Source organism: Mustela lutreola, chromosome 5 (assembly GCF_030435805.1).
Source record: "Mustela lutreola isolate mMusLut2 chromosome 5, mMusLut2.pri, whole genome shotgun sequence".
NCBI lineage: Eukaryota > Metazoa > Chordata > Mammalia > Carnivora > Mustelidae > Mustela > Mustela lutreola.
The window spans coordinates 151411808-151427870 of record NC_081294.1 but is presented as its reverse complement, the minus strand read 5'-3'; the positions used below and the strand labels follow the sequence as shown (position 1 = coordinate 151427870).

Sequence of the window (16063 nt, the reverse complement as noted above, 5' to 3'; positions counted from 1 at the left end):
GTGGGCTCCCCACTTATCTAGTGAAGAGTTTTGGTCCCCCGGGCTGTCTCCCTGGCTTCCAGGCCTGGATGGAAACAAACCTGCAGCAGAGGATTGCCTCCAGCCTCCTGAGAGCTTTGCTCAAGGAGGAGGGGGACACGTTGGGGGAGGTGTACCAGAGCATTTTTCTCCATTTGGAAGACAAGCTGAGCATTGAGTCTCCATGGCCCAACTTTAATTTAACTGACAATTTAAAAAAAATCAAAACCAGCATCTGGGGCATTTAGAATGTCTGTCTTCTCGGTTTAATTTCATGGGGATCATGTTATGGCTTTTGATAAAATGTTTCATTTTAAAGGACTGGTTTCATCAAAGCAGGGCTTTCCTTTACAGGGTCAGCTTTGCCGATAAAAGACATTTTCATTAGGGAAAAGCGGTGCCTGGCTTGGACTTAATTGTAGGCTCTGAGAACAGAGAGGAAGTGCCTGTGCCCTTTGGTGATCTCTTGTGGTCCTCAAGGAGGCAACGGAGCTGAAATCTGGGGTAATTTCTTGAGCACACTATGCACATTCAACGACTTGGGACTTTGCCTACATTGCCGCCTCTTCCTGGATGTCCCCCTCTGTTATTGGCAGGCAAGACCCCACTCTCATGGACCCCCCTCTCCCTCTTCTGGGTGTGGTCTTGGACAACTCCGGTATCTTTGCCAGGGATGACTGGTCGCAAAGAAAGTGTAGATGTCACCTTATTTGGCAAATAAATTGAAGACTCTGAGATGGGGAAATCATCCTGAATTATAGGAATGGGCCCTAAATGGAATCACACATGTCTTTCTATGAGGGAGGCAGAGGGAGCCATGACAAAAGCACACATGGGAAGGAAGGAAGTGATGTGACCAGGAGTCAGAGACGGGAGATGTGGCCACAAGAAGCTGGGAGAGACAAAGAACAGATTTCTCCCTGGAGCCTACGAAGGGAGCATGGTCCTGTTAACACCTTGATTTGTCCTCCAGAACTGGGAGAGAGTGCATTTCCGTTGTTGTAAGTCACCTGTTTGGTGGTGATTTGTTTTAACAGCCACAGACTACCAATACAGAAGGGAAAACCATCTGAACTATCCTGAGTGAACCAGGGACTTTGTGCTGAGGGTGCAGGGTGGAGGTGATTCCCAAAACCCTGAGTGGAAAGAACATTCCAGTTTGCTGTGGGCCGGAAGCAGGACCAGAGCCAGCGAGATCACTGGCCTTTCCCTACATCCGTCTTGCTTCATGCATCGTGTGACCCTTCTCTTTTCTCTCCACAGGGAGAAATGTGTGGGAGCCACATACTTGCTTTTGGGATTGTTCTACTTGTTACGGACTAGTACTTTCAGGGTATGAAAAAATGTCCAATAAGGAAAACTCAGTCTCAAGTGTGTTGGGTCCTATCATTATGTGCGCCTCCTCATGTATCCCCGTGCCCACAGCTCATACCTGGTGACTTTGCAGCTTCTTTCTCTAGAGTTTGGTGGATGTCCCACCTCATTCATGCCGTTCTCCGGGCCCATGGGACCTCATGGTGGGAGGTGACTAGGCTGGTTTGGAGGATGAGCTTGTATGCTCATCCTTCTAGAAGCTTCTGGCCTCCTCCATGGGCTGTGTTTCCTCTGGGAGGTGCACAAGATGCGCACATGGGGAGTAGAGCTGTGAGCGTGAGTGTATGTTATTCTTGCTCTAAATTGCGAGGTTCTTGGGTGTAGTGTTAGGATCGCAGCAGGTATCTGGTGCAGGAAGTGGTGCCTAGAACAGGAATCTGCAACACATTGGTGGTGGTTTGGAAACCAGAAACTGTCATAGGAGGCTAGAAGAATGACAACCTGTCTAATGGAGAAGTGGAATGTTTGTTAAAACTTGCAGTGAGTTGGAGGTTGGAAAGTGTACCTAAGACCCTCCTGGCCATGGGCTGGCAGTGTCCAGGGAGAGTGTCACAGTCACGAATAGGTTCCCATTGCCAGCATTTGTAGACAACTACAAAGAAGAGATAGCCCAGGAACAACTTGGACAGATCTCAGAAAGAACTGAGAGAGAAGGAAGAGTCTGGAAAATCTGGGACTTGCTGGATTGACAAATTAACCTATTTCCAGTCTCCAGTGCCTCCATTCAATAAAAGTCTCAAAGTAAGAGACAGCCTCAGAGAAAAGTCAAATAAGAGCATTGCTGTTAAGATATAGCTTGGGGCAGGGCGCCTGGGTGGCTTAGTGGGATAAAGCCTCTGCCTTCGGCTCAGGTCATGATCCCAGTGTCCTGGGATTGGGCCCCACATCAGGCTCTCTGCTCAGCGGGGAGCCTGCTTCCTCCTCTCTCTCTGCCTACTTGTGATCTCTGTCTGTCAAATAAATAAATAAAATCTTAAAAAAAATAAAGTCTTTAAAAATGTATCTATAAAAAAAGGATATAGCTTGGGGGTACAGAATGAAGCAGACACATAGCTTTCTACCCCTGTCAAGGCATGTGGAAGAATTAAATGGTGCCTAGTAGTTATTAGAAAAATCAATGGAATGGTTCTATAGTAGACAGAGCTACCCACAAAAACTGTCATTAAGTACAGAGAGGGACATGTCTTGAATTAAATTGTGAATATGGCTTTTAGCCCATGCAATGAAATATGTAGGAAGCCCACAACTGTTTTGAGAGAACTGCATTGGCAAAAGCCCACCAATCTGGAGGAAAAAAGAAAGACTATTCAAGAAGGTTAAAAAAAAATCTTGGGCTACTAATTTTTTATGAGCAAGACATTGGATGAAAAAATCTCCAGCTGCCACAAAAGGCATATTTTCCACTGCCCTTCTCAGAAGTTACCAAAGAGAATAACAGAGAAGGAAGGATTTCCCAGAGAAGAGAGGCAAGAGCCACTGATGAAAAAGGACAGGGGATCTAGCCCCAAGGAGTGGACCTGGAGCCTAATTACAGCACATTGCCTAACCCAGGGTAGAGTTCCTGGTAATGTTTTTCCAGTAGGTCTTCAGAGCTGCTCTGGGTCAGTGATTGTTTGGGGCCTCCTGTCCTTTTTTTTTTTTTTTTTTTAAAGATTTTATTTATTTATTTGACAGATCACAAGTAGGCAGAGAGGCAGAGAGAGAGAGAGAGAGAGAGAGAGAGAGAGAGAGAGAGAGAGAGGAGGAAGCAGGCTCCCTGCAGAGCAGAGAGCCCGATGCGGGGCTTGATCCCAGGACCCTGGGGTCATGACCTGAGCCGAAGGCAGAGGCTTTAACCCACTGAGCCACCCAGGCGCCCCCCTCCTGTCCTTTTAGAATGGGAGTGTTTGTTGGGTGATCCTGTCCCTACTCTGCATGTAACAGGGGGTGGAGATGGGGAGGAGCAGAGATGGTTTCTCCTTTTGTCCCACAGGTCTCTGGAGGGAGAGTTGCTCACCTCCAGGTCTGACTTAGAACATGGGATTCTGGACTTCAAGCTTGAGACCAAGACTTCAAGCTTGAGGTCAAGACCAAGTTTTGTCTTGGTAGGGAGAGAGTCTATTTTGCAAGTGGGAGAGCCTTGAAAAAATTGTGTTCGTGAGGGGAGTCTGTTATATTATAGCATTGTTCCCAATTTCCTACCCAACCTGTAGTTGTTTCCTAGGGCCGCCATGATAAATTACCACAAATCTGGATGGCACAAAACAGGAGAAACATACTGTCTTGTAGTTCTTCAGGCCAGAAATCTAAAATCAAGGTATCTGCTAGGTTAGTGTCTTTTCTGAGAATCTATTTCATGTCTCTCTCTTGGCTTCATGGCGGGTGTCAGACACCCCAGGGATTTCTCAGTTTCCTGGCTTGTAGACATCACTGTGGTATCTGCCTGTCATCACATGATGCTCTCCATGCCTTTCTGTCTCCATGTCTCCACTTCCCTTCTTATGAGGACACCATTCACATTGGATTAGAGACCCACTCTAAGTCAGTATGACCTCATCTTAATTAATCACCTCTGTGAAGACCCGATTCCCAAATAAGGTCCCTTTCCAAGGTTCTAGGCAGATGTGCATTTTAGGGGGGAATATCATACAACCCAGGACAGGTCCCTGTACCCATATGTTCTGCTGGGTACCTCTGTGGCTTCCCTTCCCAGGATGGAGAGGACGTTTAGCCCATTCCTGTAAGCTGGGCTATGTGTCTTGCTTAGCCCAGGGAATATGCGTGGAAGGGATGGTGTGCTGGCTTGGATCCCAGGTCTCAGAAACATTGTATGTATATTCGTCCTTACCATTCTAGAAACTTCTGGCCTCCTCCATGAGGCAGGCTTCCCCTAGCAGCTGCCTTGCTAGGCACTGCCTTGCCAGTGCCCCTAGAGTATTTTATTTGATCCAAAGGAGGCCAGATCTACATTTCTTTTCTTTCCTTCTTTATTTTTTATTAAAGATTTTATTTATTTGACAGAGAGAGAGAGAGAGAGATTGAGAGAGCACAAGCAGTGGGAGGGACAGACAGAGAGGGAGGGGGAGAAGCAGGCCCCCCACTGAGCAGGGAGCCTGATGTGGGGCTCAATCCAGGACCCCGGTATTGAGACCTGGGCTGAAGGCAGACGCTTAAACGATGGAACCACCCAGGCGTTCCCAGAATCTACATTTCTAACCAGAAGTCTCAACTTTTGTAGCTATATACCCAATTCACTTTTAAAAGAAAGTCACTGTGCTGTCCCAGCCAAATGTGCCTGTGGGCAGGATTCTGCCTACAAGCCTCTCACTTGTGGCCTCCGCTGTGGACCAGCAGGCCTGTGGGTCCCTCTGCTCAGTTGTCACAGGCGCCATTCTGGGCAGATGCTGGTTGCAGGAGGAGAGGGTCCTCCTATTTGACCTGGAACCCACAGACCCCCGGTGGGGTGGTGCACAAGGGACAACTGAGGATTGCCGTGAGAAGGAAGTGTAGACTTCTCTCTGTGAATGGTCCTGCACTGAGGACGAGGTCCTGGAGGGGATTTGTCATCTTGCTGCCTTTCTGCCTCTTACGAGGACATCTCGGGTTATTGTGTTAAGAAATAGTTGGCAAGAAGATGCCCACAGAACTTCTCTTACAAAAACAGTGGGGCTTTAGAGATCTTATTATTATTATTTTTTTAAAAAACAACAAGCCTAAACCTCCCCAAAATAAAACAAAATAACCACCGGCGAAGAGGGAAATCAAATGCTACCATGTTGAAATAGATTTTACTGGACAAATGTCTCGCTTTAAATTTAAATTGAGTCCAAGTTCTCCTACTCTCCCAGACTTCGAGAAGGTGGCATTCAAAATGTTTACACTTGTTTCATCTGCCTTTTTCCTAAGTCCTGGCCCCCACCTCCTTCCCCTCCTTTACACTTGTCGCTCTGTTGCACACATATGCTTAACTTTATATTTACATGTATCTAATTTTTTATATATGGCTTGTGAAATACGCCAGACGAAGAATGAAATAGTCCTGAAAACAGCTGGAAAATTATGCAACAGCCGGGAGATTGGGCACACGCACATTCTGTACTGCAAAGTTGCACAACAGACCGAGTTTGTTATAAGTGAGGCTGGGAGGGTTTTATTTTTTCCTCCAGGGTGACAGCTTGCTGGTGGAGTAGGGCTTCTGCAGAACGCACTTCCTTAGGAGCCTCAGCCTCCTCCAGAGGGGAGGGCAAGGCTTAAGCTGGCTAGTAACACTGAAGTTCTCCCACCCCACCCCACCCCCCCGTCCCCAATGGGGAGCAGGTTGCTGAAGGGCTGCAGGTGGCCCATGGGTCCAGGGGTCAAGGTCCAGGGTCCAGCAAGGTGGAAGCCCAGGGTCAAGTGAGGCCCAGATCCACGTCTGGTGAGAGGAGGTCTGGCTTTTTAGAGGCATCTGTTTGCCTGGTGCCACGTGACAGGAAATTCTGGTGCTCCGAGGGTCTTAGCTGCACCTTGTGCCACATTGCCCTTCATTGCTTGCCACTCTGAGGGATGAAGGGTTGCCCATGACGCCCCTGGCTCTGCAATTCTCAGGTCAGTCTCCTGCCCTGGGAGGATTCAGGAAAGTAGGGCCTCGGTCCCTCAGACTGGGGCTCAGTCATCCTTAGAGCCACCCAGCCCTGCACTGTGCTATTGCTCAGGTCTGCACCACCTTGTGTTACAGGGGAGAGCCAGTAAAAGGAAACCAAAGACACCTGTGATCGGGTTCAGACTGCTCATCGCCAGCACCCAGGGATGAGGGGAAGGCTTTCCTGTGTTTGTAAAAAAAGATCAGAGGGTCTCAGTGGACCTCAGGTTTAATAGGGTAGCTGAAAATACAATTTGGCTGCTTGAAAATGAAAACAGCATTATGGCCAACAGTGACCTTCTGTCTGGGCTCTGGGATGCTGTGTAGAATAAGGGTGGTGAGTGTATGAAGTGTGCTGGAGGAGGGGCTCCCTGTCAGAGGGCCTGCAGAACGGGTCAGGAGGACAGATACCATAGCACAGACTTACAGAGAAGGCATTCTCTGCCCAGCCCTGAGCACTGGGTTTGAGGATGCTCAGAGGCATGGGGCAGGGCCCTTGGGTTCAGTAATGATAAGGAAAGCCTGAGGTCCCATGCTTTGTGCAGGACCTTGAGAACAGAAGGCCCACTGGGGGGCCTCAGTAGCCCCAGCAAGCAGCCCAGGGGCTCCCACCATCCACAATGCTCAGGAGAGCCAGCAGCTTCTGTCCACAGCCTTTGCGGCCAGAGCAGGCAAGAACATTCGGAGGCCACAGGCTGGCCAAGGTCAGGGACTAGCTTCGAGCTGACCTGCCACCGAGGTTGCTAAGGAGTCTGGGGCTCGCCTGAAAACTCGGGCTGGCCTGTTGCTGTGGTCGCGCAGGAAGGAGATGGGAAATTGCCGTGGGGGAGCAGCTGCTGCCTGAGAGTCATTAGATTTCCTCTTTCTCATTTTCAGAAATGCAATTAGGGAGGCCGGGGCAGGGCCTGGGCTCTGGAGTGTGATACTGAGTCTGTGGGCACTCGTGGGCTGGGGGACAGTGTGCGTCTGCATGCCTGTCAGCGCACAGGGGCCAGCATGCGCATGTGTGCACGCTTACACACGTGTGTGCAAGCAAACGGTCTCGCCTCCCAGCTTCTGGGACAGTTGCCTGTCAGGTGTCCTGAATTTGCTTCATGCTTTCCACCCATATAAACTTGTTGGCAAGGCCCCAGACATGGCAGTCCTCCTATGGCAACACCCCACCCCTGCACGCCCACATCCCCTCCACCTCTCACCCCCTCCCAGCAGCCTCTGCTTTCAGACTCCCAGCTGGAGGGTCCTGTGCATCCTCAGCAGGGCGCAGGGTGATCTCTGTGAGAGCAGCAAAGGGGCCGCTGGTACCATGGTGGGGGGGGCAATGAAAAGGAGCATCTTGGAAAGTTCCAGCAATAGGAGGCTATGGTGGAGGACCCATTGTGAGATGGTAGAGGAGCAGGGGAGCAGTGGGGATAGAGGCTGGCTGTGCTGGAGAGCTGGTCCTCTCATCCCAGCTGCCAGGGCCTCACACATCATCAGGGACAACTCTCCCCATCTGAAGGCCACAGAGGTGAGCTCTTTGAAGCTGGGGACAGTGAGGGTGGGGAAAGCATCTGAAGGCTGTGCCCCACTCTGCTCCGACTTGTGACTGCCCCATGGCCCAGTGGGCCCAGCGTGGCCAGATGTGCTCCTCCCCGCTCCTACCCACACCCCCACCTACAAGAAGCCATAAATGTCTATTTTCATGGGAAATCTTTTGATTTTTAAAAATCTCAACAAATACTTCCAGTTAAAACACAAAATTCTATTGGCTACCTGTGAGCAGTCCCGTATGCCTCATACTTTAGGGTTCTTGAGCTTATAAGCCACAGCTAAAGATGGCTACTTGAGGCAAAGAGTGGAATTTGTAGGAAGCATGCTCAGGTTCAAACTCCAGGAGGCCAGGGGGCTCAGAGGAGTACTCTTGTGGAAAGTGAGTCTGGGTCTGGTGGGAGTCCGTGAGGTCCCACCAGCTCCATTTCGCTGGGAAATACCATCCTGGAGCTTTAGCTTCTTCTTCTGAAAGTGGGAATTTTGTAGTTCCACCTTGTAGGATGTCATGATGATTGAGGGAGACAAAGCTTTGCTAATTCACCAGCAGAGAAGCCCTGGTGTCACACTGACCCCTGAATCGTCATCTGTCCACTCCAGTGGGAAGAAAAAAATGGTGGCGCTTAGCCCAGCCAGTCATCTCTGACCAGGGCATATGGGGTTAGTCATGGGGCTTGGACATGTGTGATCCTTTTCCTGATAAGGGGGCTGGGAAGCCCCTGCCCACTGTCCTGGTGAGTGCTCCCAGTTCCCAGAGTGTTTCTAGATGAACATGATTTTTCTTCGTTTTCTTGTATAAATCATCTACTTAGAACAAAATGTCACCTCCTGCCTGAGACCTGTAAGGCTCTGCTTCATCTCTTATTCCCATGTTCCTTTTCTCACTTCCTCCCTTCCTTCTCTTTCTTTTTTTTCTAACTTGGGCTTTGCTGCTTTGCTTTCCCTGGAGCAGAGAAATCTCCTTTCTGCCTCAGGGCCTTTGCATGTGCTGGTCTCTCTGCTTCGGATGCTCATTGCTTAGATTGCCCATTCCCTGTGACTCTCTGATCAGCTGTTAACCAAAACCTTCCCCCACCTTCCGCTTCCTTGTCCCATGTATTTTATATCCCATGCCTCTTTATTTTCTTCATTGCACTGACCTTTGTAAATTATCTTACTTTGTTTATGCATTCACAAATATTTACTGAGCACCTACTACATGCCAAGCTGTGTTTTGTCAATCATGGTATGTCCTTGCGAGTCTTTGGCAAGGTTTTTTATTAGACCAAAAGCAACTCTGGCATCCCAGCTCCCCATGTCTTGCTGTACAGCCAGGATTTTGGTCTGAAGTCAGCAATGACATGAAAAAAGCATGTGGTCAGAATACTCTGAAAAGTTTCCCATGAGCACAGTTTTGTGTCTAGAGTTCAATACCGTACCATGTGTTCAGCTGGGTACAGGGAAGGATAGAAAGCAATGCCAGCTGAGGTATGGAGGGCTCACTCTGCTTTGAGTTAGTTTAGGAAACTGAGGCATGGGGAGGTTACATAAATTTCCTAAGGTCACAAGACCAGAAAGTGGCTGACAGTCCCCAGGGCGATCTCAAGGAGTTGAAATCTTTGATGTTGGTGACTTGGGATACCTAGCCAGCAATAGTGACAGGGTGGAGAAGGGGACCTCCCTAATTAGGAGGTTTGCCTCATTATTCTAAGGAACTTTTCAGCCTTATTGTTGACCCTGCATTGAAAATGAGGAGGTGCCAGGCTTCGAGCTCTGTATGGCCCTGGGAGGGGGCAGATCCCAGAGCTAATGAGAAGGTAGAAGGAGCTGGTGACCCTTTTGATATGGGGTCCCTGGTGGGAGTGGAGATACCAGATGTGAGCCAATAATGACCAGAGCAGGGGCGGGGATGGGGTGGAGATGGGGCTGTGAGTAGCGGGGGATCTGAGACACACTGATGAAGACGCTGGGGGTTACCACATTGATAGGGCCAAATGAACCTGGCTGGGGAGTTTGGTGTGCCCACTCTTAAACCCGCAGGGAAGAGTGAGACTGCCCGGGTGGGAAGGGACTGGAGACATATATGAGCAAGGGTCATGTGTGTGGAGGCTGGGTGACATCCATCAGGACCGGCCCTGGGGACCAGCCAGAGGGGTCGGGGACAGTGTGAAGACTTCTCCCGAGTGGCTGCCTTGAGCCAGACCCACAGAGCCTGTGGGAGCAGCTGGGCACAGGGATGATTATCTCACCAAAACCAAACACTTTCAAATACCATCCCAAAGATACAGGCAATATGTATGGCTTTGTTCTCTTTTAGCAGGACCGCCAGAAGAAGGGGATGCTATTTCGTAGGGAGTCTCCTTGAGCCCCATTTCAGGTGGCCTGGGGACTTTGGGTCTGATCTCAGTGTTTCTGCCAAGGTGGAGGGACCATCTGGAGCTGCTGGGAGGGAGCCAGCCAAGAAGGACCTTCCTACCAGGGGTGGGGTCTTGGGTGGAAGCCAGGCCTCCTGGGACCTTCTGGAGGAGCAGAGGTGTCCCCAGGAAGTCTGCGGTGGTTGCAAAGGTCTTTAGTCCTGCATCTAGAATTTCTTCCCATGGAGGGCTCAGCCTTAGAATCCCATGGTTAGCCCCACCGCCAGCCCAAGCCGGAAGCTTTGGCCTTTTTGATGCCCACATTCTAGATGCAGGGAACGGAGCAGGTTCGGGCAAACAGGATAGAAGAAATTTGACCCAAGGGGAGTGTGGCCTATCAGCCTAGGAGGCCAGGGATCCTGGGGTCCAGCAATTGGCTAGGGCCACTGACTTGATGCTCCCTGGATTGTAAGGGAGGAAATGCCCAGTTAGTCTCACAAAGCATCCGAACACAAAACCCCATAGGACTGTGCCCTTTACAAGTTATGGGCAGGATTTATATGTGAAGACATTAATTCTCTATGCTCTACAGATGGTGTCGTCTGGGAATGGGACATAAAGTCACAGGAAGAATGACTTCTTTCACCATGCAGGGTTGAGCCTGGGACTGTGCCATGCCTTCATTTGGAAATACAGGCAAGCAAGGTGCAGGGGAGGGGGACATTGGGGCTGACCTCTAACATGCATACTGCCCCAGATGGCTGATCCAGGCTTGTCCTAGGAATACCTTTTGCCCTCCATCAGCAGCTGGTTCAGCCATGGCATGTGACTGGACATCCAGCCGTGGCCTTGGCCCAAAGACCCGAGGAGACTTAGCCATCCTTCTGGGAGAGGACAGGACTCCCGCATGTGGCCCGAGATCATGCATTTCCTTACGTTTGAAGCAGGCAGTGTTACCTCTAGCCCGGGGCCTCTTAAGGGACCCAGAGGCCTTTCTCAGTTGGGAGAGCAGGACTCTGATCCCAGTGGGCTGAGGACATCACCGCCTGGCCCACCCAGACACTGCTTTGAAAATTCTTGGTCCTTGCTGCCTCTCTGCCAGTGGAGCATACATGCAAGTTGGCACTCACAAGGAGGCACCAAGCTTTTTTTTTTTTTTTCCCCCTGGGTCATTATTGCCTTAGATTGAGTCTGAGTCTCCAGCTGTGTCTCCATTTAGAAGTGTTGATTGAGCCTGGATCCCAGAGCCTTCACACTGTAAGCACTTTTTCTTTCCCTTACAGGCAGAACAGATCCCAGTGGTGGTGGGACACCTCTGAGTGGGATGTGACAATGAAAAACATTGTTGCCCTTGTTTCCTCATTTGCCTGACGTGGCTCCCCATCAGGGTGTGTGTGTGTGTGTGTGTGTGTGTGTGTGTGCACACGCGCGCTCGTGTGCATGCTCAAGAAACAAGAAGCACACTCCCCAAAGGCTACCCGGCCTCCACGTTCTGTTCCATCAGCATTCCCCTGACATACTGCTTACCCAGGCCACTCATGGTCGGAATTCTGCCCGTGCATCGGACGGGGCCAAAGTGGAGGGGGACAGAGTAGCAGTCTTCAGAGGCCCCTTGACAAGGTCACGAAGACCTCCTGGCTTGTTATGCACTGCACACAGGTACCCCTGCACCAGAAACCAGAAGAGTCTAGGTCCCTGCCCCCACCCCCTGGGAGCTTGCTCTTTGGGAAGAAGGACAGTGAAAACTCCATCTCCTTATTACCTCCATCTGCTTGTTGCCTGCAGCGCGGCCAAGGCCTGCCAACGATGGTGACCTCGTCAAAGGGCAGAAGAATTTCTAGTTTCTGTGTGGCCACCAGGGGACAGAAATGGTTCTGATGAAGTCTGTATGGCTCAGAGTCCTGCCCCCAGATCTTCAGAACAAGGCAGGACACCCCCTCTCATCCAGAGGTGGGCCAGGCAGACAGGAAGACCTTCTCCTTTTTTAACGTCCCTGTCCTGAGACACGGGCAATGACTTGTGACTCCTGAGGTGACCAGGAAAGTTCCTCCTCTCTTTCTGTATCTCACATCCTTGGGAAGATTTTCAGGGGTTGGAGGGCCCGACATCACCCTGAATTGACCCTCCTACAACACGGGGCTGCTCTAGGTCATGGTTGCCACCCCAGCCCTTCAGGGACCAGGCTGGTAACAGTCACGAGGAGGTGTAGGACAGTGGGAGTGGTGGGGATGGTGTCAAGCAAACCAGATCTAAGACATTCAAGTCCAACTAAAAATAGACCCACGTGACATGTACTAATCCAGGGGTGAGTTGACCCTGTGGTCCTTAGTTTGTGCCTTTGCAATCTGGACAAGTTATTTGAGCAGAGAACCATGAAGGATTTCTGTGTCCTCCTTCTCACCTGAAGGAGGAGGAGAGAGCACCAGAGGGAGACACAAGCACCAGGGGTAGAAGAAGAAGAGGAGAGATCTGAAACCATGGGAATTTGAAGATGTAGGAGGTGCCCCCCCCCCCCCCCAACTTTTTCTTTTTTGAGCTGAGGACAGGTGATCAGGGATCTGGGACAAGTCAACAAGGGCCCCCTACATGAGGGACTCAACAGTAAATCGAAATGCACGTGTGCCTGATTCTCCTGCTTGGTCTTCTGGGATCTCATGGTGGGGATTCAAGGATGCGTGAGTCAAAGATTGTGATCTGCCTTCCACTTGTGCCTGGAGGGGAGCCCCAGGAGGCCGGGGGTGATGTGGGCAGCAACAGCTTCCCTGGTCTTATTCCAGAGAACACCAGGGATATAAAACCCTCTTTCCAAGAAGTATCCTACAGCTGGAATGCCAGGGTGTGCAAGATAATTTAGTTATGTGGCCCTGTCTGAAAAGGCCAGTTGGCAAAGTGAGAGAGCCAGCCCTTCCCAACTCTGCTCTCCTCTTTCTGCTGGCATCAGAGAAAAGGTCTCTGCTTCTGTCAGTCTGTCTCACACGTTCCCAGCACTTGGGCCTCAGCCTTGGTGCCTTTTTGCAGGCAGTAGTATGTCAAATATGCAACATTTTTTTCATTATTGTTTTCATTTTATTTATTTTTGGCAGCGTCTTTGAATTATGGTGAGATGTTGGCCTTTCCATTTACGGTGGTGATTTGAAGTATCCTTTAAAAACGTAAGGTGGTGATTAAGTACTGTACAAAGAACAGCAGTGGTGGTAGGAGCATTATGGTAATGATCATAAAGCTGGCGGAGAGGTTAGTGAGACGGTAGAACATGACCCTTGATGTAGGCGAGGCTGCTGGTTGGGTCTTACTTATCTTTAGAGGAGGACGAAAACACGGACAACCACAGGAGGAATGAGTGGCCGAGTGTCCCGGGTTACGAGACAGCAGCTAAACCCAGCTCTGGGCTACCTGGCTTATGCACCCTTCAGGATTCAACCTGTGCCACTTCTTACAGGAAGTCCTCTGGGATGCGTGGCTCTGAAGTCATCTCTCTTCCCATATGCTGATCACCGTCCACTTTCTCTGGAGCCAGCTATATTGTTGGAGGTCGTGAAAGTGGATGCCTGCTTGGGGGTGGGGGAAGAAGACCTATAGGGAACTGTAAGGCATGGGCCCCATTTCATGGTAGACAAGCAGAAATGCAGGCCAAGGGTGGCCACACTTTCCAATTTCTCAAGAAAAATCCGAAATCTAAATTCTTATGTGAAATTTCACTATTTTTAGCATTGACAAGAAACATTCGTTAGGCCCAGGGCTGGATCCTGTATCGGGCACCCTCAGGTGACACAGAGGAAAGGTTCCAAGTGAAGATGGCCATCAAGCTGAGAGCCCTCACACCCGGGTCCTGCAGATGATGGAACCGGGGATGCAAAATCACAGCTAGAGCGGGTTGTGCAAGTCATGTGTTTCCCCATAAGACTGGGCCCTCCTGGCCAGCAGGGAGGAAGATGCCTGAGTCATCAGACCCTGCCTGACCAAGGCCAACCCCAAAGCCCTTGGCCACATAGGCCTGGGGCAGGGTGAATGAGAAAATCCAAAAGGACAGGTGTCCACCATCCAGGGAAGTCTGAAAACACACAGCAGAGATGTTCTGGACAGACACATGCCTAGGAGGGGTTTCCAAGTGGGACCTGGGGAGGGAAGGTCACTGTGCTGGGGTACAGCAGGCTTGGTAGGACTGTGACTCCTGGCAGTGGGAAGACTGTGCTGGAGAGGAGGGATTCCATCCCTGGATGGGCTTTGACAGCAAACTTGCTCCAGGATGGAGAGGAAAGCCTTGGATGCAGAGTCGGAAAAGGTGGGTGGAGTGCAGAGAGGCTATTTTAGGCAGGCCTAGGAGTGCAAAGGCCCAGAGGCTCCTGGGGCTGGGCCAGGGCAGGTGAGGGCAGCAACCTGACTGAGCTCTGGGAGGGAGGGCTCTCGTCCAGGTGGAGGATCCTGTATTCAGAGACTGTAACAGAGGGATGGGGAGGTAGTTGGAGGGGACAGGAACTTCAGGCAGAGAGGAACTGGGGACTAAGGAAGCTTGCATCTTTCTGGAAGGGTAAAAGTTGATATTTGGGATAGTCCCTGCAGTGCATGCTTCCTCCCATAAAAGCGTCTTTCAGACTCTGGAGTTTCCATCTCAGGCCTCCCCAACCCGGTCCCATTCTCCTGCCCCGTCCAGCCCCAGGGCGCCCAAGAGAGGGTGAGGCAGCTCTTTGCGCCCCTAGCCTGACGGGTGGAACCCGGGCGCCCCACGGACTCTCTGGGTGGGGATGCTCAGGCGGGCGCCGCTCGTTCGAGGTTGTGCGCCGCCAGGGCGCGTGGCGCGCCCGATGGTGGCCGGCGGCGGGGCACCCCCAGTCCGGCCCACGGCGCTTCTCTGCCGCCGCCTCGGGGTGTCTCTGCTTCGCTGCGAGCCGGAACCGCGGCGGCGGCGGCGCGAGGAGGAGAGCAGGCGGCGGCGGCCGCCGCGCCAAGAAGCGCCGGGTCACCGCAGGCTGAGGCGCCCGCCGTCCCCGCCCTCCCCCTCGCTCGCCTTCTCCTCCCTCCCGCCTCGCTCGCTCGCTCGCTCCTTTCCTCTCCCCGCCTCCCCTCCGCGCTCCCCCGCCCTCCTCTCCGCGCCTCGCCTCCTCCGCCCCGCGCCCTGCGGTGCTGCAGCTGCGGGCGGCTCCAGCTGCCCCCAGATGTGGGCTGGGCGGCGCGCGGGGAACTTTCGCGCCGGCAGCGAGTGCGGGGCCCCGGCTGCGGTCCGGCTGCCATGGATCCGCCGGCGGGAGCCGCTTGCCGCCTGCTCTGCCCCGCGCTGCTGCTGCTGCTGCTGCTGCTGCTGCCGCCGCTCCTGCTGCCGCCGCCGCCCGCGGACGCCCGGCTTGCAGCCGCCGCCGACCCCCCAGGTAGGTGCAGCCGGGTCCCCACGCCCCACGAACCCCGTCGGCCGGGCCCCGCCCCGCGTGATCCGCCGCCCCCTCCCCAGGCGTTGTCCAGCCCGACTTGGGCAAACTCCGCGCGCCCCGCCCGGGGCCAAGTTGGCCAACTTCGGGGCTGGGTTGGTCGCGCAGGGGGCGCCCCGCGGCGCACCGGAGCGCCTCCGGCCGGAGGGGAACCTGGGAGCGTTCGCGGCTCCCGGGACGCGGAGCAAGGAGATGGAGGGCCGGGAAAGCCCCGCAGCCGAGAGCGCGGCGCTAGCCCCAGCGGGTCCTGGGGAGCCAGGGCGAGGCGGCGCCGGGGCTCGAGTCCGGGGACGCTCGGGAGGAGACGGGTGCTGAGCGCGCCGCCTTGGGCCCTGAGGACTGATGCGGCGCCCGGGGTGGGGGGGAATACCTGAGCACCCGAGGGACCCTGCTCCACCCCTCCCTGTCCTCGGGCGCGCGGGGAGGGGGCCGGCATCGGTCCAACCGAGAGCTGGACACGGAGGACAGGCCGCGCGTGCCCGGGGGAGCCGAGTCCTCGCCGCTCCGGAGGCTAGCGGTGAGGGCGCCCGGGCGGCGGGGGCCGCGAAGGGGTTGAGGCGAGGCGCACGGTAAGGGGCCAACCGGCAATGGTTTCGGAGCAGCTCCACGTCCTGCCAAGGACGGTAGGTTCAAGGGCCGGGGGCGCTCTGATGGGGCTGTCCCCAGGGGAACTGTGAGGAGCTCTCGAGCTTCAAAACGGAACGGGACAGGGGGCAGAGCGCTTGGCTGACTGGGTCCCAGAGGGGGACCGCCTGGGAGCGGCGGGGTTCCGGAATGGTGGCCCCGTTAAC

The 16063-nt window shown here is 53.1% G+C and overlaps 1 protein-coding gene across 2 annotated transcripts in view; it reads left to right on the top strand.

Moving 5' to 3' along the window:
• Positions 1–14773: 14773 nt before the first annotated feature.
• ADAMTS2 (ADAM metallopeptidase with thrombospondin type 1 motif 2) overlaps positions 14774–16063 on the top strand; it is a 216554-nt gene continuing 215264 nt past the window's right edge. Inside the window, exon 1 of one of the 2 annotated variants that reach the window (XM_059175887.1) lies at positions 14774–15215. In XM_059175887.1, the coding sequence (XP_059031870.1) occupies positions 15080–15215 (136 nt within the window). In that variant the 5' untranslated portion in view covers positions 14774–15079. Of the gene's footprint in view, positions 15216–15442; positions 15790–16063 lie in introns of those variants that run through there. The other variant, XM_059175886.1, reaches the window with a different exon arrangement.